This window comes from Pleurodeles waltl, chromosome 2_2, assembly GCF_031143425.1.
Source record: "Pleurodeles waltl isolate 20211129_DDA chromosome 2_2, aPleWal1.hap1.20221129, whole genome shotgun sequence".
Classification (NCBI taxonomy): Eukaryota; Metazoa; Chordata; class Amphibia; order Caudata; family Salamandridae; genus Pleurodeles; species Pleurodeles waltl.
In genome coordinates this window covers 455,153,906-455,178,919 of record NC_090439.1, presented here as the reverse complement: position 1 = coordinate 455,178,919, position 25,014 = coordinate 455,153,906, and the positions used below count along the sequence as shown (strand labels likewise).

At 42.0% G+C, this 25,014-nt stretch overlaps 1 protein-coding gene across 5 annotated transcripts in view; it reads left to right on the top strand.

Moving 5' to 3' along the window:
• LDLRAD4 (low density lipoprotein receptor class A domain containing 4) overlaps window positions 1-25,014 on the top strand; it is a 241,344-nt gene that overhangs the window by 176,991 nt on the left and 39,339 nt on the right. For all 5 annotated transcript variants that reach the window (XM_069219922.1, XM_069219926.1, XM_069219924.1 and 2 more), the window contains one exon: window positions 8,818-8,972. In XM_069219922.1, the coding sequence (XP_069076023.1) occupies window positions 8,818-8,972 (155 nt within the window). The remainder of the gene's footprint in view (window positions 1-8,817; window positions 8,973-25,014) is intronic.

The window sequence follows — 25,014 nt, the reverse complement described above, 5'->3', positions numbered from 1 at the left end:
GGGCTCTAGCTAAGAAATTAAAATGTTGATGGAAATGATTGGAAGAGTAATGCTAAAGGAATAACTTATTGTACAAAACCCCATACTTCCAAACACCAAGAAGCATTGATTAACCCTGACTGTTGAACTTGGAAAAAGCGAAGAGCAAGACATTTGACAAAGGTGTATGGACCAAGTTCTTGTAGTGAAACACATTTTAAGACCTATTTGGAAATCAGATTCAGTAGCATAATGAAACTTCCTTCCCCCCCCCCTTCAAAGTACCTGGAGGGGGTGCGCCTCCCACCTGGACCCAGTCAGAGGCCTGCGGCCTGTGTACTGTGCTAAGGGGAACCCCGGGAGCTTGGGCCCCGCCCCACAGGACCTTTATGCAACTGGGCACACTGAGGACTGTACCAGGAATGGTATTTGCTTGAAATACAATGAGCATCTGCATGTACATGACACAGAAGTGTTCACGAGGACCGAACATGCTATTAAACAAAGGGGTGATTGAATCAATCCTTGAGAGGCAATATGTATAAAATGAGTGTCCAATTAAGAGTCTGTGTCTTTTCTGTTGGGTAAGCCACACATGCATGTCAAGAACAGCCCTCCACTGCAGCCACAGTCCTGAGCATGGCATTTAAGCAGGGATCTGGTACGTTCAAAGTGGCTATGACCAAGACAATGAAGACCAAGTCTGGTCGAGTCGGTGGCTTTTTGGGTCTACCTTTGGACCTGCATATCATGCAGACATACTCCATCTGCTGCACGCACGCATTCTGTGAGATTCTATATCCGCATCTACAATAGGATGTTGTATGTTTTCACAGTTGGCTACATCTTTAGGTGATCACGGAGAAAGACTTCCACCTAGATTTTAAAAATCTTAAGTTACAGGTGTGGGAGTCTGAGACCTAGACCTCCTCTATAAGTTATTCTTGGTTTAGGAAGACAAGCCTAAAATTCCGTTCTGTTACAGAGAGACAATGGAACTGAGTTTCAAGATTAACTCCCAGCACACTGAAAGGGTGAATCAAGATCTTGGGGTAGTGATGAGCCCCTTTGTAATTGAGTACTGCATAAGACATGTTTCTAAACCCGTTTGTTCTCCTTTTAAGCCATGTGTGTTGCTGTAGAGCTACTTACAACATTTGTTCTCTTGCAAAGAAAAAACGTGTGGGTTGTTTTTGGCTCCTGTTTTGTTTCCTTTTGTATTGTAGGTGTTTCCATTGTGGGAGACTTAAGGTGCTTGCTTTTTTTAAGCCCCCATTGCCAACTGTATTAACATTACAAAGTAATCCTTGTCCACACACTTACATTTTCCAGTTATTATTTTTCTTAGAGGACACACGTGCTCTGATAAGTTAGCTGAAATGTGCGACTGTTCAAACCTAAGCAGTTGCACTCATACTTCTGAGATGGAGTCATAGAATACCATTAAAGTGGGTAGCAGTGACACTGATGTATTATAGTACCATGAAGCTGCAAACTCTGTGGTAGCAAAGGCTGCGTGAATTCAGGTTATTTTGAAGAAAACTTATGTTAGTCATATTTAGTACTTTATTTATCTCATGAACCGTCAGTCATAGGCTGGAGACCTTGTCATGTCAGCCCACTCAATACTTTAGTCTCATTTCTTTTTATTGGGTCTTTACATGCATCTTTCCTCCATAGAAATACATAAGAGACTGACTACTTTACTCCTGATATACTCTGCAATCACACACGTAATTCTTTCTCATCTATACCTTTTTGTATACCCCAACCAATCATTTTTTCTAATTTTAGTGACTTTTGTCTATCCGAATCTAAGCATCAAACCAACTGACTTTGCAAATCCTTGTTTCAAGTTCTTCTTTTTTCTGTGCAACTCATTCGTGTATTAGGATGTGGTTAAAGTAGATCTAGATGGCAGCAACCAGTAGCAATTCAAGAGGATATATAAGGCATAAATGTCAAATATATTTTCAGAATAAAGGTTTATTGAAATCAAAGATTTGCGTACAAATGGGACAACTTCCGGGCACTTCTGTAATGAGCTTTCTGAATAATACTATTACTAAGGCAAACATTTCAGTCATTAGGCAGCACCAAGTGCTTTTGGTGAACTTGAAATGGTTATTTGATTTGGACCCTCAAAGCTTTCTTTTGAATGCCTGCTAGAATCTTTTGCTGATACCCTCACTTAGTTGCATTTGAGCTCACTGTGATAAAGCAGGCTTGGCCTTTCAAACCACTAACTTTTATTTAACAGAAAACCAAAGGTGTGGGGTAAAGACTTACCATCAGATCTGTGATATCTGTTTAAGTAGCCAGTGACCTTGTAGAGATTAAAGATCGTCGTGGAACGTATCACTCACACTTAAGGTTATGACAATAAGCTGTTTAAATTCTGGGATCAATCCAAGTGACAGTGCCTAGAGGGTAGGTGGATTTTCAATGACAAAAATGTAGTTTTAAGAATAAATTATTTAGGGTCACTGGGATAGTGATCCCTATAGAGTGCTGTATTTGTTTAATATATGCACCTCACATCTTTTCTCCAATGGAAATCCTCAGACTTCAGCTGTCCAGTCCTGAATGAGGATTTTGCAGCCCATATGCTTCAAGAGCAGGCAGGTTTTATGGTCCTTCCAGTATTTAAGGTTGCCTATTTCCAGATGCACGTGCTTAAGTAAGGATTGTAGAGAATGGAGATATATATATATATTACACACATGTGTATCTATATATGTATATTTATGGAACCTCCATGCAAAACCGTTACCACCTCCCCCTCCCCCTTGCAGGGGGTAGCTGGGAAAGCGGACCGAAGAGATGTTGAGAGCAGAGTACTATCCTGAGCCATGCATGGCCTTATCTGCCAAAGTGATTTGAATTTACTGCGTGGTTTGATGGGAACCAAGTGGATTGCCTAGAGACATGCTTTATGTGGGTGTTTCCATCTAAATATCAGTTGAAGAGCATATTCCTGTGCACGTGGACGACTGTCAAATCCACTCCTCTCTACCACACTCTAAATTAAGTTATACTACTTTATTAAAGAGCCCTCTTAGATAACTCTTGTAATGAAAATCCCTATTGAATGTTATTATTTTTATTTTGTTTTATTTACTCCTAGTTTACTTGGAATGTCATACGTTCCAGCAAGCCATACTTTATCCAGCTGAAGACCTGAAATTTAAATAATTCTGTCGGCTGGCTTAGCCCTTTTAGTTTCTGCTCTTAAAACACTTTTAGTCAGCATTAAAACACGAAGCATAAACTCCAGCCTTGCTCACCAATTAAGTGATCTAAAGTGTAAAGTACAAAAGATCAGACTTTACCGAATACTAAAACGTTCAGTTACAAGTCGCCTTTTCTTTTCTTCCATGCATAACTCTTTCAATGCAGTGCTGACTTATCAAACTTTCCGCAGACATATAGTGATTTGGGACGGTCATGCTCACCCAGAAACGTGTTTACCCAGGGCTTCCAAGACAGCCGGCCAAACACAAATGTGCTCTGAGGGGAGTGTACAGTGCACTCCCTGCAACACGTCGCCCCTTTCACCACAAAGGGATAATAAACATAGTTTATAATGCTTTTGGCGGGCAATGTTTTGCAGCTTCTGCTGGGGGGGGGGGGGGGGGGGGGGGATGGGCGCTCCTCCGCCCTAATGGAGTAGCATTTATAGTTACACTGCTATGTAAAGAAGTAATAACGTGTGTCCGATATTGCTATAAAATGCACGTGAACCGGTTAGATTTTAAAAGAAGGGGCTTTTAGAATTCACGAATGGAATATCATGACGAGCGTCGTCACTTGCAGATTTGGATACTGGTGATGGCCGTAAAGTAGTGCAGAATAGTTGTTCTTTTTACAGTAAATGTTCGGCAGGGTTACTGATCAAACGAGGTATGAAGTGGCAGACAGAGCGAATTGAGAAAACAATTTAGAAATCTAAATAGCACAGCCATTTTTATTAAACTGATTAATTCAAAAGCAAATTATTCTCCCAACACTTGCAGTGAAATATGCATGTAAATCTGTGATGCCGCAAAGTGTTATAAATGCCCACATTTAATATCTGCAGCTTTAATATTCCCCATAAATACTATGGAGTCCATAATCTTTACGGAATTTTCTTAGGAGTACAGTGGTCGTCTTTACCAGCGTATGCTGTGGTTGTGCCCCAATCGCAACTTCCTTTTATGGTGCTTACAGTTTTTTAACTGTAACTAATCCCTGTTGAAAAATCTGTGCTTGCGACCTCCTTCGTTATGACCATTGTATTCGGGTACTTCCTGATTACCAGATGCCTGTATCTATGCCATGCCTGCAACTTATACCTTGTCAAATCTTCTACAGCCAGCCTTCCAGTTTCACTTCTTTAAGACTATTCTATTTATGAACACTGTCTGCACTGCCCAGTACATGTAGGTGTGTCGTGCCTGTGATTTATGCATGGGCTAATGTCCCTTGTATCCTTTACACTCTTCATACACAATGTGCAGTGGCATTATTGCCCCACTCTTAGCGCTCCAACATCCTTCTTAGTTGTTGGCCCTACGTAAGAAGTTAAATAAAAGCACACTCGGGGGTGTTTTGGTTGTGGCACCTCTAAAATAAATGATTTCCTGTCTTAGTTGGGTCGGGGGCAGGGAGGGGGGAGGGGGGGCTGAGTTGGGTCTAGTATGTCTGTGTTGGTTTTACTTGTGGTCAAAAAATAAAAGCAATAATGGTTCCCTGCCGGTTCAAATTGTGTGATCCTAGGTATATATTTTATTTCACAATCTTTTCTCTTTTTTTTATCACATATGAGAGAAATTTTAAATACTTGAGTTGAGGATGTGTGCTATACAAATACCTCTTATGTTTAATAGTCTATATTATTGCTCCATCTACCTAAGAATATAGTTAGTTTACACAACTACTGACTGGCCTGTCATTTCATTATAGGCATTGTCGCTGGTGGAGCCATTAGTGTTTCTAATGTCATGTTTAAAAACTGATTTAATAGCCGTCTATGCAGTGAGATAATCTGAGGTAATAAAGTGAAATGCTTTCGCATGTTAAAGATTTACATTTCTTTAAATTTTGACGTGACTGTTCCATATTGTTACATTATACATGTTGCATAATGTACATTCCAAATGTTTTAATGGCTTACCTTGTTTGCGAACTCTTAGAGAGAAGCCGAACTCTTGACTTAGCTCTGGCCCTGCTTGCCCTCTTAATTTAGTAGTGTAGCCAACTCTGACGACCCTATGTACCAAGTCTGAGATGCAGTCACCTTATAAAAGGATTTGGTAAAGGCGGAGACGGGAAACATGGAGCCCTGCCTACATGCACCAGTTTGACAACTCTACCATCCAGGATTCTTGTATCATAAACAGAGCATGTAGTGAAACATAATATAAATTAAGTGATCCTGGTGCACAGATTCCAGGCTGTTCGGTTTCATGTGACAATCAGGAGTTCCCAAGGATAACTACCAGGCCTTGGTGGGATGGACAGGGACTTAGCTTTTGGGGGGGGTGTATGTGGCACTTTACGAATGCGTTCTTGCTTGGGTGTATTTTAGTCTGGGAAACACTGAGTTGGCGTTGCCTTGTCTGTCGGTTTTTCTTGTTCAGTTTACTAAGAGCTTTCAACTTGTTAATTTTTTGGAATGGAAAATTAAATGTATAGTGATTGGTTTAACAAAATGTAGTACATTTGCACCCATTCAAAGAGTTTCTGTGGGTGCAAAACCTACTGCTTTTTGGAAGTCATAAACATTGCAGTAGAAGGCTTGGAGAGCTGTGCCAGTGTCGAGTTTGCAGACATACTGGCAATCAAACACAGCTAGCTGATTGGAAGAATGCTTTCAAATATTCTTACTACGGGCAGTCATTTCTGGGAAGCATTCCAACCCATCATTTTTTGCCCACTGTCTGCAGAGAGGCCGTCCTAAAGCAAATCTGTGTGGATCCGGCTCCTAAGGGGAACATCCCATCCCGAACCTTGGTCATCTCGCCCCTCCATCCTGTGGTCCACCACTGTTTTAGTTGGGGAATCTGCGTTTCACACCCCTCGGATCTCGGTAACTAAGCAATGCCCCTGCTCTTTCTGTTGCTGCAGCCCTACTGTGTGGTAAAAGCCTTACTTTGGAATTGCTCTCGGGTCTGGCCCACCAGGACCTTGCTGTATGACCTGTCCTTGCCTTCTCCACAAACCCTGCTTAGTCTGCCACTTGTTCATTGCTTTCAAAGCACTAATGTTCTTCTGCGCCAGTCACGTGTATTCCAATTGAACGTGTATGCCACCACGTTTGTGGGGAGCTAATGTGCCTTCCCTAAACGACATGCTTTCCAGGTTGACTTGTCGCTAGTCTGTCTTCGGTCTTGTATCTCGACCTCTGTCTCAAGGCATGAATACTGTCCGATAAATTGACCATGGATGTGTTCTCTTCAGACACTTAAATTTTCCATCAGGAACGACCCTTTTAATCCTTCCTTGATTTCAGTGTATACTTAGACTTCTGACCCTGTAACTTAAACGTGTCTGTGGCACATCCCTAGATTGCTGCGAGTCTGTCGTTGTTGGAACATGTGGACACATTATTCCAAGAGGCCTGTAGCACTAACAGTCGCTCTTTGCTTAACTGGCCTCGGTGAAACGCCCTCCAAGACGTTAAATATGTCCCTGCTTGCTTTCCTCTGTGCTCTCCACTGGGTGGGCAGGTTGGCTTGCCTCAAGGATCTTTCTATGCTGTATAGCAGTGGTTCCCAACCTGTGGTCCCTGGACCCCTGGGGGTCTGCGAAGCCTTCTCAGGGGGTCCGCGAGAGCCTAGAAAATTAAGAAATATTGACAAATTAGGACCCCAGCTTCCACTAATGACTTAGGTGGGGGTCCCCGGATTCCCATGATGATTCAGTGGGGGTCCTTGGGTTCCATTAATGTTCAAGTGGGGGTCCACAAAAATCAAATGGTTGGGAACCACTGCTGTATAGCGAAGATCCATTCTAGTTGGACGACATCTGTGTGTTTGCAAGCTTCCAACGTTTGCTTTTGTGATGCAATTGAAAGACATGTAAGAAGATTGTTAATACTTTAATATCAGGTCTTGTAAGGGTTGCCCTACATTACAGCTGTGCTGATTTCTGTCGTAGAAAGGCAGCAGGTTCGTTAACAGAGCTGGTAATTTATCCCATTAACATACAAAACCATCTGCTTTCAGAGATTAAAAGTGCTGATGGATCAGAATTTGCCCGCCCTTCAAGGTGTATGGTGTGTTTTATTTTTATTTTTTTATTTTTATTTTTTTGGGGCCTCCGCATACGCTGCAGCTCTGACATGCAAACGCCATCACCTCTAACCGGGTCAGTTTTGAGTAGAGCTCAAGCCCGTGTGCTCTGAAGCGCTTCCTCCCTGTGAATGTCTGCGCTGTTTGTACAGAAATGATGAGCGCCACTGGGGAGATGCTATTTAATGTGCCTCGAATGTACAACTACTTGTTGCCCTTTATCTGTATTCTCCCTCCCCAAAACCCCAAAGATTAATTGTATTTAAAACTTTAATAACTGACACTAAGTAAAAATAGATGGGGGCAATTGGTATTTAAAAAGAAGAGTACCCCTTTCTATTGAAACGCTCACTTGAATATTTGCTTTATTTTGCTGTATTAAGATGGCCGCTACTAAAGCTTGCAGGGCAACGGTGCAAGGAAAAAAGGTTTGCCGGTATCTCAGCGGTGTGACTGGGGTTTCCCCAGTGAGCGGTGCCAGGTGTTGGTTGTACTGCTAGTAACAAGCGACCTCAAAGCTTGAAGGACAAAGGCTCCTCGAAGGCGATTGCGAAGTGAAGGGCTGCAAGCAGCAAAAGCAGTTATGACTCCTATTCGCCTGTCCCGCCACAGCACACCGGTGTATGGGGTAGTTGCGCGTTCAAGCCATCTGCCATACAGAGGTTTTTTTTTGTTTTTTGTTTTGTTTTTTTAATCATAAGGCCCCCTCCTTTTATTTGCGGGCTACAGTAGGAAACATTTTGGCCTATGCTGTCCTTTTGAAGTTTCTTCATTTTGTGAGTCAAACATGATACCGAACATGGCAAAACATTGTTACAACAAAGTATGCACACAAGAAGCCGGTTTTTCATTATTAAAACACACACACATATATAATTATAATGTTTAGTGCCTGGCCCAACATTTCTTAGCAGCCTTCTACCGCTGCTGCCAAATGCTGGGATTGCAGAGTACCAAGGGTGCCTTATGTTCTACCTTGTTTCTTTTGTCCACCATCCTACTCACGTTATCTAATTCTTTTCATCGTCTCTTCATGTCTATCTGCCTTTAGCAAGGTTTTCTTGCCCTTCTTTTTCTCCTTTTACCCTTTCCTGCCATTTTCTTGCTCTGGGTTAGTCTGATGCAAGATTATACGACTCCCCAAAATGAGTGCCCACCACTAGCAAATACATGCACTGGTTAAACGCGGGATGGACATCAACCTATTTCCCGCTAAGAACTATAGAAAAGAGTGCAGGTACATGACTGCATTACTACGTGATGTGAATACCACTGGTGATCATGTTGGACACACACATTTGTGATGGCCACACTCACAACCTGATCCTCTCAAGAATATTATTTATTTATTTTCTGCCACTCTTTACTCCACTGCATAGGTATGTGGTGTGAGGGATAAGACTGCCATTCTGATTATCACAAATGATTGCAAAGCACTTCCGGCACACTGCAGCTTGATTGCATTAGCACCTCTCAGGGCTTGGATCACTGTATAAATGCAGCTCTGTACAGATACATATGGTTTACGCTGAACTGTTTGATTTCTTCTTGTTTCTTGTAGCGGAGCTGGAGTTCGTGCAGATCATCATTATCATTGTGGTTATCACTGTGATGGTGGTGGTCATCATCTGCTTGCTGAATCACTACAAATTCTCCACGCGCTTCTTCATCAACAGGCAGAGCCAGAGCCGCAGGCAGGAGGAAGCTCTGCAGCCGGTGAGTGCGCCGCTCCTATGCCAGCAAAGTTACTTGTTTGTCGCATTCACTTTAGACGAAGTAGATGTGGGGTTCTTAAAGGCCTCGCTAGATGCACCCCACACCTTTAAGATGGCAAACATCTCGATTTGAAATTCCGCACCTTGTGAAATGCTTCCCGAAAGTTCAGCTTTTATGGACGTCTGTGTGGAAGTCACCACGAGCGCGGGAAGGGCCCTCCCTTCTGCCTGACCCTCAGCAACAAATGTTTTATTGGCTGTGACTTTGACGGCGCTCGGGGGGGGGACATTGCACGCCACATTTGATCCTGTGGCTGGTCAGTGGACACCTTTCGTTACAGTGTACATGTCCAGCCTGTGGTATGCCTGGCTGCAGTGCCAACGCTTATTGGCTGCAAGGCGCACCGATGCTGCATCGAACTTCATTCAGCCAGGGTCTAGGGATAGAAAGAGGCGCAATCACACCCGACTTTAAAGAGAACCGGGAGCTAGACGACGCCAGGTCAACATTCTTAGGTCACTTTTCGTTCACGTTTCGGGTTCACGATCTTGTTACTTGAAGGGATTTGTGCTTCGACTTGTGCCGTCATTACGCCCATATTCACTGTTCCACTCACAGTTGGGTTCATTGGGACGCAGACAGCGTGACTGTCGTGTTGGAACAAAAATAGCATATTACTGATCTCTGAAGTGAAAAACTGAAATGTTTACACCGTGTAGGTAGGGCTGGGCGTTTCGCTACAGTATTCTCGCCTCCTGTACTTTAGCCGAGCTGCGATTTTATAATGCAGAGTTTTGTCTCTTTGCTCAAGCTTGGGGAGTGAATATTGATCTTAGGGGGCCATCTGCTGGCCGGAGACAAGACTGCGCCGCCCTGTGTTGGGAGGCAAATTATAACACTTGATCGGAAGGCTGAAAAGTCTGATTACGTTAGCGTTCATGTGCCGCAGTGTCTGCAATGCCTTCGGAATCTGGACTGTTTTAGGTTTATGGGGACATATTTGCCTTGTGCGATTTGTGGATTTGACCAATTAAGGGTGTCCGCGGAGGGCTTAGTGTTCCTGCCTTTCCCCGGCCTGAGAGTTGGTCTCATGTGAGGCAACTTTAGATCTCCGTGGTCTTTGCACAATACGTTAAATGTTATCCTGGTGAGTACATTCAGACACACTGAACACCTCCAAGATCTTATTCTCTTCATTTTACAAAACGCGTCAAAGGGCTTCTGAAATGTGTATTAAGGATATCACGTTTTCGAAGCCACCCTTTGCTCAAAGTGACTGTTTCAAGGTGGATACCGGTCTACAGCCTTTATAACTATAGGAAACGGAGATTTGGAAGTAGAACAGAGCCTTTTTTATGGGTCCGCGAAGGGGGGGGGAGGGGTGTACATACACATACTTGGGCTATTTATATAACGCTTACCTCGCTGAGGAGCAGTTGGGAACTAAATAGGGCGAGACGGGGGTACTTTGCCTCACTGTATTCGTCGTTAAACAGAGATTAGAAGGGTACCTAAGGGTGAGGTTGTACAAATGTCTTCAGTTTCCGTCTGAATTTTAGGAGGGGTAGGCACAGTTCTGATGTTGTTTGGATATTCCGGATCTACGATGCATTGACAGAGGTCGGCCTTTTGTTTAATGCATTCCCTCATCCGATCTGGTGAGGGGGTCTGCTCCTTACGTAGCCTTGTCCTCCAGAGATGGCTAGTTTTTATGCTGGAAAAGAGTATTTATGTTCCCAAAGGCTTCTGGTTGATACGACCTTTAAGATGATGCGTGCCTCAATGGGGCGCCAGAGAGGCTTTTAGCCTATTCTCTGGGAGGTGGTTCTGCCCAGTGGAAAGCACATTGACAGTGAGCTGTAGAACACACGGCTAGTGTTAGAAGTGAGCTCAGGTACATTATTGATTCCGTTCTCTGTGGGTATTTATATATTGGCCACCTCGAGCCGGAGGGCAGCAGAGGACTTAAGATGCATCCTTTCGATACATACATGCAGCTGACCCATCACAGGCAGGCTTTTCCAAACCGCAATGGAAATGCATATTAAGGAAGAATATTGAAGTAATAAGCAGTGGAGCAGAGAAGTCTTCTGTAGTGAAGATCATGCTCGGGTCTCACAGGGATCTGTGTCCCACAGAGTAGTGGGGAAGAAGGGAAGATGAAAGGGGGATAGGTGCCGCTAGGGAGGCTTTTAGTTTCATTCTTGCTCAGAAAACTGCTTTTCTAGCTGAGGCTAGCACCACCCTATTCCATGAAGTGATGAATTGGGGACAAATCCATCTTTTGGTTTTCTTTCTTTTCTTTGGGACACCCAGTATCGTCGGATTAGCACTGCATGTAATGCTATTGCAGCGAGAGACGTTTTCGTGTTCATGATCTGTTATTTGATGTGGGCGTCTTCATGGATTTTGCTCTAAGGTTTTGATTAGGAGGGTACAGAGGCCTACTGTCTAGTGTTTTAAGAGAGCCACTACAGGGAAGATTGTCTCGAGGGAAGAAGGTGCAATCCCTCAAGCCAACCTGTATGTTTGGAAACCTTGTGTGAGAACCTATTCTGTGAAGTGGAAGGTTGCTCTGCAAAAGACTGGCCTAGTACTTTAGACTAGAACGCTAGCATGTCTATTTACCTTTTTAAATACTTTTTATTTGCAGGATAGGCAAGGGCGAGGATGGATGGAATAGTGGACGAGCCTAAGAACTTAGCTTACCTCCTCCAATGTTTCAACCGTTGCCATTTGGGTGCACTAAACCATTCTTCAGTTTGGTGTTGAAATGTGCCGCCTTTAATGAGAACTCCCATTTTTGTTGGATTTGGAGGGTCAAGAATGTCTGTACAGGATTAGGTGGTATCTGGGCAACGTCATTAATGAAGAATGTGGGTTATTCGCAACACATTTAAATGTAGTTGGCACACTGTTGCAGGGCAGTGTTTCTTAGCATAGTCTGACTCCCAAAGAGTCTTTCTACAGAGTACCCATTTTGAGAGGAAGAATTGGACAAGTCCTGGTTGATTTTTTTTTTGTTGTTTTTTTTTTTTTTGTTTTTTGTTTTTTGTTTTTTGTTCTATTGACCAGGAAAGAGTGTGTGTTACTAACTTGACTTCCATTCAGGAAAATGTGAAATTTTATCTCTTCTGTAGGATTATTCATGACCAAATTTGCTGATGTATTTTTGTTGTGTTTAGCACATACCACATCAACCGTTTTCCAACCTGCCTTCGGCCATGCATGGTGGTGGATTAGCTTCCACTATCACGCAAGGACTTTAGCAACTGCAACATTTTTCCTGAAGTAGCAACCTGCTAGTTGGAGAGCTTTGGATACAGTAGCCCAACTTTGGTTTGTGGAACTGAAAATGAAATCTGTAGATAACTCCATTGTCCAGCTAGATTTCAGTTTTATGTAAGTTTTTTTTTTTTTTAAATACTTTTTAAGTAATTGGAGTACGAAACAACGTTTGCAGAACTCTGCGAAAGAATGATCCAGATAAAAATAATTTAATTCCTATATGCCCACTAAAATGTATTTTAAATGGTAATTGCTCAAACTACTAAACAGATCTTCCTCAAACAAGCAAAGGCACTTTAAGTAAAGTTCTACTCTACTTCTAGGTTTGTTCCCCAACACAGAAAAATGCTCAATGAAAATACAAAAAAAGTTTGACAATTAAAATGAGTAAATCACTTTTTTTGTCCCGTATATTTTGACCCCACCTAATGGGTCTGTACGGAATATGCCTTGCCAAACCCAAAGTGGAAGAACTTTTTTTCTTTTTAGGAGCTTTTGTGCAGATTAATTGAACAGTGCCAAAGTTAAGAAAACAAAAATCAATTTTCAATGGAAACTGAGTTAATCATAACTACAGAGGTACTGTCATCGCCTATGTAACTGATGTCTGTCTATTGATTGACCAGTATCTGTTACTCAGGCGGCATATGTATTGTATGATGAGAGTTAAGCCACACTTTTCAATGCAACAGCATTTTGATGTACCTATACCTTTGGTCCACATGCCCAGATCTGCACCAAACTTGATACTTTTTTAGCATATGTGGATACGGTCCGGCTTGTCAAACGTCATGCAGCTCCTTTGGTGTAAATTTGTTTAGGGACAATCGCCCTTAACCTTTTTCTCCCAAACTCTGCAGGATTATGATGGAATCGTGTTTCCCTGTATTTTATGGTTTGGTTTAAATACATTCAGTAGTTTTGAGCTGTTGGTATTTACAAAAAAAGATTTTGAAGGGGGCCAATGCTTTTGAATACCATAGCCATTTAAAATGTGATTTCCAAATTCACGATTTCAGTCAGTCACCCTGGAATTTTTTAAGGACTGGGATTGGGTGAGGAAGGAGATGAGGAGAAAACCTGCCATTTTGATTTTCTCTTGGACAAAAAAAATCCCCAGCTTGGGTGTTGGCCCTGTGAGATACAAAACCCCACAAGTGTGATCCGGTGCACTCTGAGGCAAGGGCAAAGGCAGTAAACATTGAAAATACAAACTACGATGTGGGAAAATTGCCATTTATTTTTTTAGAAACTCATTTGTGAAGCCACTGTGCTCTCCAGATGTATTTCATTCTGTCCAAGCTTGTGCAGCTGCTAAGGCTCTTACAAGGACCATGCCCAGGAAGGAGAGGAGGCTGATTGAGTGCAGTTGTCAAGTTATGTTGGTGTAGATGTGGGTTGTTGAAGGAATGGGAGTGTTTTGTTTTCAGAGATATGAGGGTAGATGTCAGTACATTTACATTGATAACGTCCAGGTAGGGTGCTGAGACTGCTGTGGAAGAGCAGAGCAGAATGTTGGTGGAATAAGATGTGCATTGAGGGACTTGAATATGTTCAACACATTTTGATCGGAGATAGATTTTACATCATGCCCAGAGGAGCAATTGCAAGGGTAGGGGGGGTAAGTGGGCAATTTTGATGAATTAATCTTTTAAATGATATATTGCTGGTGTTCATTTGTTTTTAATGCAGTGGGCAAGCTGACAGGGGTTGGATTTTGACATTAAATGTATTCAATAAGAACCCAGATTTTTTTTTTCTCAAAGTCAGGGTTGGCTTTATGTGGGAGTCTGCAGCCTAACGATCTTGATGCTATTGAAATAGTTTTTCAGAGTCCTCAGTGAAGCAACGTGTCTATGGTCTTTTTATTTTGCTGATAGTCTTGTAACCCCTAGGGAGCATTGCTTTTTAGTCTGACCTTTTGTGGATGGATGCACGAGTCTGCAGCATGGAATTGATGGTTCAAAATTAGACAGGTCTATTCCACAGGAGGCCATGTCCTCAACAGTGTCTTCTACCAACGAACCAGTCATGGACCATCTGGATGCAACAAAAGGGTTTGTATAGTCCTTTGTGTGGAGCCTTGAAGAGTACATGGACAGGCAAGTATTATGAACAGTTACAAATGGGATGTGCTGAGAGAGATGTTGGCAAAATCGGATGAGGTAAAGTTTTTGGCAAGGTAGTGGATGGTTGCAGAGATGTAGTAATTGATGGTAGTGGGAGAGGGATTCAAGTGTCCCCCTCTCACCCTTCATGTCATTGGAGTTCTTTGGTAGTCTGAAAGGTTGAAGTCACAAAGGCAACCGTTATTGATGTTGGATGTAATAGTTGGAAAGGGTGGAAGATGGATTAGGTGAAATACCTTGAGGACCTCTTGCATTGTGGTGATTTAAATCTGTGATAATTGAGATTACTAATGATCAATCAATTTTCTATATTTGTATGAGAGACTTAATCAATGAGTTGTTTACCTCCTATTAAACTTGGACGGTGTGTATATATAAGATTTTTATACATATATATTTTTTTGGTTAACCAGCAAATTTCCCCATGCCTTTTCCATAGACTTTTTTTTTTTTTTTTTTTTTAGGCCGGGCTACAGGAAAAACTGCTGAATGGAATTACACCAAATTTGTCAGAGCCAGATCTTGGTCCACAAATTGTTCTTTTTGTGATTTGTTATCCGTTCAATAATTTTTGAGAAATAAAGGTAGAAAAATATTTGTGTAGTTGGACAGTTTGGTCCGAGGGACTCCTGGGAGTCTTTCAGGAGCATCAATTTCAAAAGTGTTCTGGTTGGCCAAGGGAGCTTTTTATTTTCCCTTGGGCCATCTCAGTCCTGCAGGAGTCGGAATCCTTTAGGAACGAGTACTGATTTGGCTGCAACAATCAACTTGAGAAATAGATTGCTGGCAGGATTATAGGACTCTGGGACTTAGTCCCCTGTCCGGAAGTAAAAAGAAGAAAAACATGAGGCAGGATAGGGGTACCTTGCCACCCCTAGGTCCCACAAGAGGGTAAAGGGGGTCATGGGGGTCCCCTCCAGAGACAAAGTAAAATATCTGCTGTGTTTTTGCTGCAATCTTGTGGGACACCTGCAGGATTGCGACCCAAAAAATATCCATCTTAACTGAGAAAAACAAAGGTTTGCAGGCGTGTTATAGTTAGGCTCACATTTTAAAAGTACAAAATCATAGAAATTCACCAGTTAGTTAGTTACCTCAAGTAACTAACCTGTGCCCTAAGGTAACTATAATGCATGCTATTGCCATGCACAGTTTTGTTCGTCAAAAGTTTTACTCCAAAATATTATATTGATTACATCAATTGTATCAAATATATGAGTGCCGTAATTTGCGGGGTAATTAGCAGTGCATGTCGAGGGAGCAAGTTATAGTTATTTGAGAGATCTCGAACTAGAAGTGGTGAATTTCTGTGGTTTTGTACATTTAAAATGTGAGCCTAACTATGATGTCCCTGTACCCTTTTGGTTTTTAATTTTTTTTTTTTTTTAAATTTCATTTCCTAACTAACGCCCCTTTAACATTTTTTTTTTTTCCAGAGAATTCATTTAATTTTTTTTTTTATAACATAGTAATATTCCCTACTATACGTTAATCCAACCACCGCCGCGCACGGCATGCAGAGCCTTCACCTATGCGTAAGAGGTTGCCCGCAAGGTCTGACCTGCAGCTACACCTTGCAGCCAACCCTCCTAACCACCCCCACCCCCCCTGCTGTGAGCGGCAGAAGTTGGCCGCAGCATATCTGGGTGTCAGAATAGTTGGGAGAGGATGTATCTGGGTGAGTACGTACATCAGTGTTTTAGTGGGTGGGTCAGTGTGTACGCGGGTCTGTGAGTGGGTGTATGAGGCTGTGAGTGGGTGTGTAACTGCCTGAGTGGGTGCATGAGGGTCTGACTGGGGCTGCGAGTGGGTGCGTGAGGGTCTGACTGGGGCGTGTGTGTGAGTGCAGGTGTGAGTAGGAGAAATCGATTGACAGATACTGAATGTAAGAGGGAGTTTTTTTTGGCTTTGTATGATATACATAAAATGAGATTACGGTACAATTTAAAATGTTTATTTAAATGTTTTTCCCTTTTTTGTGGGAAGCAAGTCCTAATGGACTAGAACCCGGAGTGCTCAGTGTGGAGATCTGCGACCTTCACACAGAGCTATTGCTTGCTTTTTGGGGTGGTCCCCAGGGCCATCAGTGGCTCCATGATTGGGGCAACATGGCCCCCTCCAACGTGTTAGAAACCCCGCCGAGGTGGTGATCCCTTGGGCTTCTTAATTTGTCCTGGGGAGGTGGTGTTCCCCAGGGCAGCAGGGGGCTTGTGCCCCTGCATATTTATAAGCCTCAGGGAGGTGGTGGTCCATGGGACAGTGGGCGGGGCCAGGAGTGCCCCCCACATTATTCAGTAAACTCCCCGAGGACCACTAGGGGGCTTTATAATAATGAAGCATGGGAGCCAGCGCATCGTTTTATTTATTTTATGGCGGATCCCTTTTGACTTCGGCTGGAAAATTAAAAAAAAGCTTTATAGAACTGGCAGGGTGCTTGTACCCTGGCCCCTTCTTTATTTTTTTACATTTTTTCTGGACTTGGCTGAAGCAGAGTCCCAACAAGGCTAACACTTCAACGGCTTCCTTGCTGAAATGTTGTCAGCCAGTCAGGTCTCAGCATGAGATTGGGAGGGCTTGCAAATCCCTTGCATTTCTATATATACAAATTTGTTTTCCCCTTTCTCAATCTACTGCCCAAATGTACACCAAAAAAGGTCGCTTTCTGGACCACCTACCTTTCTGCCAAATTTAGTATAATTCCATGCAGTAGTTTCAGCGCTATTGCTGTTCAAATTCCTTATGGAAAAATAAATGGGGAAAACCTTTTTCTCAGCAACCCAACTCCCGCCCCCATACAGCAGCTGATATGACTGGTAAATGTTTTGTGAAAGTTTCATGAATGTTTGTCAACCGGCTACCCCACAAGGTAATATATTCATGTATCTGTCAGAGGTGGGAGTATCATTAGGCCCCCCTCCACAGCTGATTTAGGTCCCTGGGGCCAGGAATATTTAAGGAGAGGGAGGGTGCATAGGCCCCCTTCTCAAGCTGTTTTCGTCTCCAGAGACCCAATTCTTCAAGTCCTAAAGCATTTTTTTTTTTTTTTTTCAAGAGCTGGACAATGGGCCTTTAGAGGGCCTGAGGACCCCATCCTCTAGGACCAGCTCTCTTGCTGAATCCCAAAGAGCCCACCCCAGGACAGTTTCCCTGCCTGCACCAACTCAGGCCAGGAAACTTGTTTGCTTGTGTCTGGTGGGAGCATTTTCAAATCTCATACCAAATGGGAGCAAACAAAGTCTGCTCTCAGTGGGTGGTAACTATTAAATGCTCCTGCTGACTGGGAAAAGAATGGAGATCTGCCTTCCTGCCTGTACTGATGTGGGTAGGGAAACATAACCTGTTGCTCCCGCCTGAAGATAACAGCTTGAATAATTGTTTCCTCTGGCTGGGAGCAATGCTAGCTCCTGAAGCATGCAGGGAGCTGGCTGGGGCCCTGGGGCTTTCCCATGGACCCCGATGTGTGCTTGTTGGATTCCCTGGGAGATGGAGCCTCCAGGCCCTGGGGAATGGGTTACAGAGGGCCCTAATTAAAAAAAAAAAAAAAAAAAAAATCACTGCTTCATAGTATAAAGTTCCTAGGGCTGAATAAGGCTAGGGGAGGGAGACTGCATGCCCACTTCCTCTGTTTTATTGTATTTGGCCCCAGGGGATAGGGTTCCTGGGGCCTTTTAAGAGTTGGGAGGGAAGGCGCATGCGTCCAGCCTCCCCTTTTTATTAATGGATTTGGCCCAGGGGATGGGGTTCCAAAGGCCAAATAAGGGTCGGGCTGTATGTGTGTTTTGACTCCATTGGATGTGGGCCCTGGGGCCCAAAGGCCAACCCTATGCTGCGCACCCCAAAAGCTGTTTGGAGTGGAGTTGACAGCTTGTAGGGTTTCGGCCACGGGGCCGAGCTGCAAGACAGGCCCTGCCACCAACCCCACCCTACGCACAACCATAGGCTATGCATAGTGTGGTATTGGCTGTGTCCTGGTGGCTGCCTGCAGAGAGTTGGACGCTGGGCCTAGAAATACTCTGAAAAAGCCAGAGGTTAAAGTAACGTTAGTTAGGTGAATGACAGTGGTAGCATTAACGTTTTGAACACACAAAAAACAGATCCAACTATAACTTGCGCCCCTGTCATGCATTGCTTATAACTTCATATATTACATCATATATGGCATGTTCTGTGACGTTACTGACATCTCTAACATTGACATCATCCAAGCTTCTTTGGTGCACATTACACTATAAATCAGTATGGCAATAGAGGCCTGAAAGTAAGCACAGAACAGCTCCGAATAGTATGAGGCATCATTAATACCATTACAGAAACGGCTCCCTCAGGTGTAGCTAGCAAGTGTTATGTGCACATTGACCCTAAACCCTACACTTCATGGGTAGCCTAGTTTGCATTAACAATTAACCCCAGATATATGGGAAGTCCTCATTGCACACGATGTTCAATATGTATCAAACTGTTCAGAGAAAGCAATGTTCCTCAAGAAACTTAATGCCTTTTCCAAAATGTAATGCCCTACTATGGACAGCTTTTATCTGTAGCAGTCACCAAACCTACATCGAGAAATTAAGTTGATATGAATAAAATGGTGGGTACTGTAAAGTGTTTACTCCATGGAGCATATACTCTGGTGTATTTCTCCTGAGTTTCACAGTGTGGTACAGAGTGTTTGAAAGCATCCACCAAGACCAGTGTACACTCTATGTAGTACTTATGAAAAAAGACTGTATTTGCTTAAAATAACCAAGGTCTGAGGTTGCTTGAAGATCAAACTATCTGCAGCCTTCATACTGTGGTGAAAACTTAACAGATGGCACTTTTTCTGAAGCACATGTGCGTATGTTATTACATGGTGTTGTCATGCTGAGACAACTCTGTAGATACTACGCATTGAAAGCAGCCTTGTGGCATTGGGCAAAGATTCTACGTTGTCTATTTGGAAACTTTCTGCTGAACCAAAAATCTTGTGTGGAACATTCTGGATGCAATTTGTCAACTGTCATTTGCACAAAGTTACTATTTAATTCAAAGTTTTATAACTTGAGTACCTCTACACACCTATGATGCATTAGAAGCACATGTTTTGTAAAGACACCCCTTAGCCGAACACAGGCTGTACAAAATAAGGTAGAACTGTAATATGGTAGTTACACTCCACTATGTAAACTATGAAACAAACTAATACTCATTGGATGTTATCAATTATGCCACCAGTGATGTCATTTGAGTTATCAGCTATGTCATAAATGATGCCAAAGAACTTTCATATGTAATGTAATATGTGAGGTCATAAGCAGTGCATGGCGGGGGCGTAAGTTATAGTTAGCTTTGCTAACTATAAAAGGTGAATGTCAGTGACATTAATGTTTTGAAATCAAAGAAAACCACAGAAATTCACCAAAAAATATCGTTCATTTAACCTGTTTTGTCCAGCGGAAATGTATGTTGATAGAGGGGGAAAAAAACAAAGGGTTAAACCTTTGTTATGGTTAAGAAATCTATTTATTATTTCTGTACAAACCAATCTTAATGTAAACAAACATTAGAAAAGCAAAAGATATAGCTATAACTTAAATTTGTAATTTATGCACCACTTTTAAATGACTATTGCACTACTCTTACTATACAAATTAATCCTAAATTACACAAAATTCAGACTTTCTAAAGTTATACTTATAATAATTTGAATGTGTTGTGGAAATTATAAATTAAAGTTATAACTTGTGTGCCTCCATATACAGTATTCTTTTTGGTAGCCACAATACATTATATATTACTCGCCCCTCTGCCATGCACTCTGTAAATCACATCATTTGTGAGAAGCATGTCCTAAGTATTGTTGTAAATGCTAAAACTTTAGATAGTATAAATTCTGTGAATCCAAGCATTCCATGGTGAAGGTGAGAGTTATAGGTAATGTACTCTGGCTACTGAGTTGAATACACCGTTAAAGAATGCAGGAGTTATAATAATTTGTAGGAGTTTTATAAATTTAAAGGCATGACTTAAGAATTTTTGAATTTTGTTTAGTTTAACTTTATTCATTCTATACAAAAGTTTTTTAAAGGTGATAAGTAACTTATAAATTTAAGGTATAACTTTAACATATCTAATGTTTGTGTTTAAGCTGGGTTTGTAAAGAAAGAATAACATTTTCCTAACTATAACAAATGTTTAACCTTTGTTTTTTCTATTGAAGCTTAAGGTTTTTTGACTTAATAAAAATGTTTCAAATTGGAGAGTCCTTTGTCAAGTGGACTGTCATACAGTGGAGGCGAGTGTTGTGTAGTGTACTATAGTGTTTGAGTGGATTGGCATAGAATACAGTGGACTAATGTCCGAATGCAGGGGTGTGTCGTCTAGTACACTGGCGAGGGGTGCACTTGAGTGGACAAGCACAGCATTGAGTAAAATGTTATAAATTTGTCTTGTGGAGTGGTGTTGTGGAAGGTGTTGTAAATTGGAGTAGTGATGTACTGTTGAGTGTAGGGGCATAGTATTGAGTAGAGTGCTGTGTAGTGGCATGGAGTAAAGTGTGGCATAGAGTGTAGGGGAGTTTTTATAGAGTGGAGTAGTGTGTTATAGTGGAACAGTGTGAAGTGTTGTTGAGTGCTAAAGAGTGGGTTAAAGTGTGGTGGAGTTGAGTAGCGTGCATGGTGTAGATTATAGTGGACTAAAATGTTGTCGAGTGTGTGTGTGTGTGTGGTACAGTGGAGTGGGCCCTCATGTAGCAGAGTGTCAGAAAGGATCATAGTGCCACAGAATGCATCAGTGTTGTATGATGAAGTGGCATGAAGTACGGTAGAGTGCAGTACTTTATGGTAGTGGAATGGTCTGGACTGTCTTAAGGTTGAATGGCAGAGTAGCATACAGTATAGTGGAGTAGTGTCTCAGCGTATAGTAAACTGGGTTGGAGCAGTGTAAAGAGTTGCATAGTGCCAAAGTGCTATTGAGTACGGAAAGTATAGTGCTGTGCATTGACAGGAGTATATTCTTGTACTGTGTAGTGCTATAGAGTGTGGTAGAGTGAAGGGGTGTAGGCTGTTTAACACAGGGGAGTGGCCTACACTTGAATAGCATTGTGTGGAATGGCATACAGTAGTGTGGAGTTGCCAAGAGTGGAATAGCGTGGAGTGGCGTACAGCGGAGCATTATTGAGTAGAGTACAGTAGAATAGCATACAATGGAGTGGTGTAGAGTGGAGGAGTGTACAGAAGGGAACCGTACAGTGAAAGTCTAGAGTGGAGTGACCTACAGTGGAGCAGCATCGACTGAAAGAGTGGAGTCTCATGATTTGGTGTACAACAGAATAACTTGGAGTGGCGTACATGTCACTGTGAAATTGCATACAGTGGAGTGTTGTACACTTGCATGGCACTGAGTGGAATAGCAGAGTGTTGTAGAGTGGAGTTGCACAGTGGAGTAGCATAAAGTTAGAGGGGAATACATTGGAGCAGTGTAGAGTGCAATGTGTGGCGTAGAGCATGGTACTTGAAAGACATAGCATGAATGCGGGGAGTAGATGTAATGTGGCAAGAATGTTGATTTAGGTGTAAATGGTAATTTTTGGTAATATGTGTAAGTAGTGTTAAAGTTAAGTGTTGGAATAATTATATATTGTGCTGGGGTATACTGTGGTACATGCTGATGACAAGGCAGTACAGTATATCATTGGCTAGTATTAAAGTGGTAATAGCTAGAGATGTATGTATTGTTCTATATATTTTGACAACACTTAATGGAAAACTTTTTTTTTTTTTTTTTAATAGTGCAGTAATTTATGGGTATTACCATGGATCTCTGTAGCTTTTTTCGTAAAGAATTAATGTGTACAATAAATTGAAAATACACTGTAGCACACAATTTGTAAAATATAGTAGTGTATTTTTAATTTTTGAACATATTAAGTACCACAGTACTTTGTACATGTATAGAAACTTATAAATCACTTTCCTAGAGAAAAATTCTAAAACCATATCCAAAGTGTGCTTAAAACAATATGGTTGACTAACTTTAAGAAAGGCTGTCATTAGCCAATAGCCTAATGCCTTGTTATTGCTATGTACTGCAGTAGTTCATGAAATACTGTGAAATTTAGTGAAACTACAAAGGGAACTGTCATCACTAAGTTAAAATGCCTTAACTCAAAGAATGCTTACCCTACTTACTTGTAGTCCCCAAAAGGATCATCTGCACACCGTAATGTATAATCCTGCCAAATTTCATGGAATTCCATTCGGCCATTTCTGCGCTACAGCTAATACAAAAGTCTGTGGAAAAATGAGTTTTGAGACCCCCTTTTCTCTTTGCATCCTCTTGGAAAGTTTCTCTGTGATTGGTCATCGTCTGCCAATGCAGAAAAAGCTATAGGTCTGAAATATTTTGTGGAGATTCGCAAGTCTGGGTCAAAGTTATTAGTGAGCACAAAACTGAAGAATTCCTGTGCCTGGGAATGCTAGCTCATAGAAGTTTGTCTCTACTCCTCATTGTGTTTAATAGTACCCAGTCACACATTTGTTCACAGCGTGGGTTAAGGGATACTCTGAAATGTAGCAGATTTCTTCTCTTCTCCATGATGTATTTCGTTAGTTTGTATTGCTGCTATACATACACAGTGATACAGTATCACAAAGGCCTAATTGGAAACGTTATCTTCTGTGAAAGCATTCTCCTCTTGTCTGTTTGCATTAAAAACCTTTGATCATTCCAGTTCATATCATCTTGCTCATGCTGTTATGAATATATCTAGGGAGATGCAATTCAAAGTATAGAACAAAGTGCAATCATTGTGCAGATACTTCTGATCTATTCCCAAGTTGAATTCACTGTTCCGGTCCGTAGCCGGTTAGTATGTCACTGAACAAACAAAGGATGTGGTCTAATTCAGGTTTTCATAATGAATTGGCCACCATGGAACCACGGGATGTAATCTGTTTGAAAGTTTTGTTCCAAGGAAACTAGCACCTTAGGAACGGGTGCTTTTTGTAACCATCTGCCTTACCAGTGAGTATTCATTTGATCTGTGGGTATTAACCAATTGAGAATTACTAGAGTGGTAGGCGATTGGTCTTACCTTGCATGTATGTGTGTGCTTGAGAGCCTGAGATCAGCGGGCCTGTGTTTTATGGGTGACTGGCCACTGTGTGTTGTGGATAGTCACAAGAGGGTTCTCCGAGCAGAATAATTGTGAATCCTTGCACGAAACATGTGCCTCTGCCTCATGTATGGTATTAAAGTTGCTGTGTTGTGGTCTGCTACCTAAAGTGCACAGTAGTGGGCCATCAAAGTGTTTGTTTATTTTTCCATAAGTGCGTGGTATATGAATGATTTTGTTGAGTAGGTTACACTGCATAACCTGCGTCATAAAGATCAGCTAGCCAAATGGTGATATTTATTATAATTCCTTTGTTTTTAATGTGTATTTCCGTGTGTGACCATATCTTGGTGGGGTTAACTAATCCAGAGTGCATATTTCATTCGTACCCTTTGTAACTATCATCTGGTGTTTATCTTCTTAGTCCCTTGAGCATGTGCTCATGCACTGGTTGCTTCTCTTATCTGTTTTGTCTACCCATGGTAATATCTCCAGTATGAGCGTATGCATGCCTCATTTGGTGGTAGAACAAGGCATGGAAGTACAAAAGTGGCAGAAGGTGGGAGTGATAAGTGGTGTGGGAGCAGTTGGTGAGATTAGAGGATGGAAGTAGCCTGGTGGGGGCAAGGGAAGAAAAAGTTGGTCAGAAGAAGATATGCTTAATAGTTGAGAGGAAGGTAAGTGAAGGGTGGTGGGAGAAAGGGAGATGGCAGTCAGGAAAATAATGGGAAAGGTGAATATTAGAAGTGAGGTGTTCTACTGGCAGTTTTAGTTGTTGAGATGGTAGTTTGTTGGATTCGAGGGCGTGAAGACATTAACATTTAATCTGTGGCATATTACCTCCCCTTCCTTCAAGTGTTACAATACATTCCGGTATGTTAGAGCCTTGTGTGTCCTGTTCCTACTACAGCTTTGCTCCTTTTAAGAGGGAATGCGTGGTACAGGTATGTTCTGCCCTGGTTGCGCCGCACAATAGTAAAACTGATACAACCAGAGGTGGTTTGTTTTCAGCTGAATGCTGATTTCCTAGCTCAATACAGTGAGAATGGATTACTAAGAATTCACATGAAGTGTGTAATCCAATTCAGCATTGTTCTGGTGGCCTGCTCGGCACTGCATTGGGCAGCCATACCTGCAGAGCTGCTTCATAGTGTGGTTAATTCAAGTCAGAAATTATAGAACACAGATTTGCCCAACAATGTATTCTGTGCCAAAATAGGGTAGGGGTGGAGCATCATTTGATTTTGGTTCCCAAGAGATCGTACAGTTTCCAGAGCTCAGAAGCTCCTTAGCAGTTTGTGATTGCACAGCCCTTCTCTTAGTGTGAATACCTCTAAACCAAGTGCTCCTTGGCTGTTCTACCAATGTTTACATTTTAATTGATGATGCCTTCTACAAATAAAGATATAGACAAGGTAAGAATTTTTAAATAAACATTGCAATGTTGTAGAAAATCAGAACGTTCATTCAAAATAAGATAAAACCATGGAACCATATGAGTGAGTGATATCATGGCTGCTGACCTGGGTTG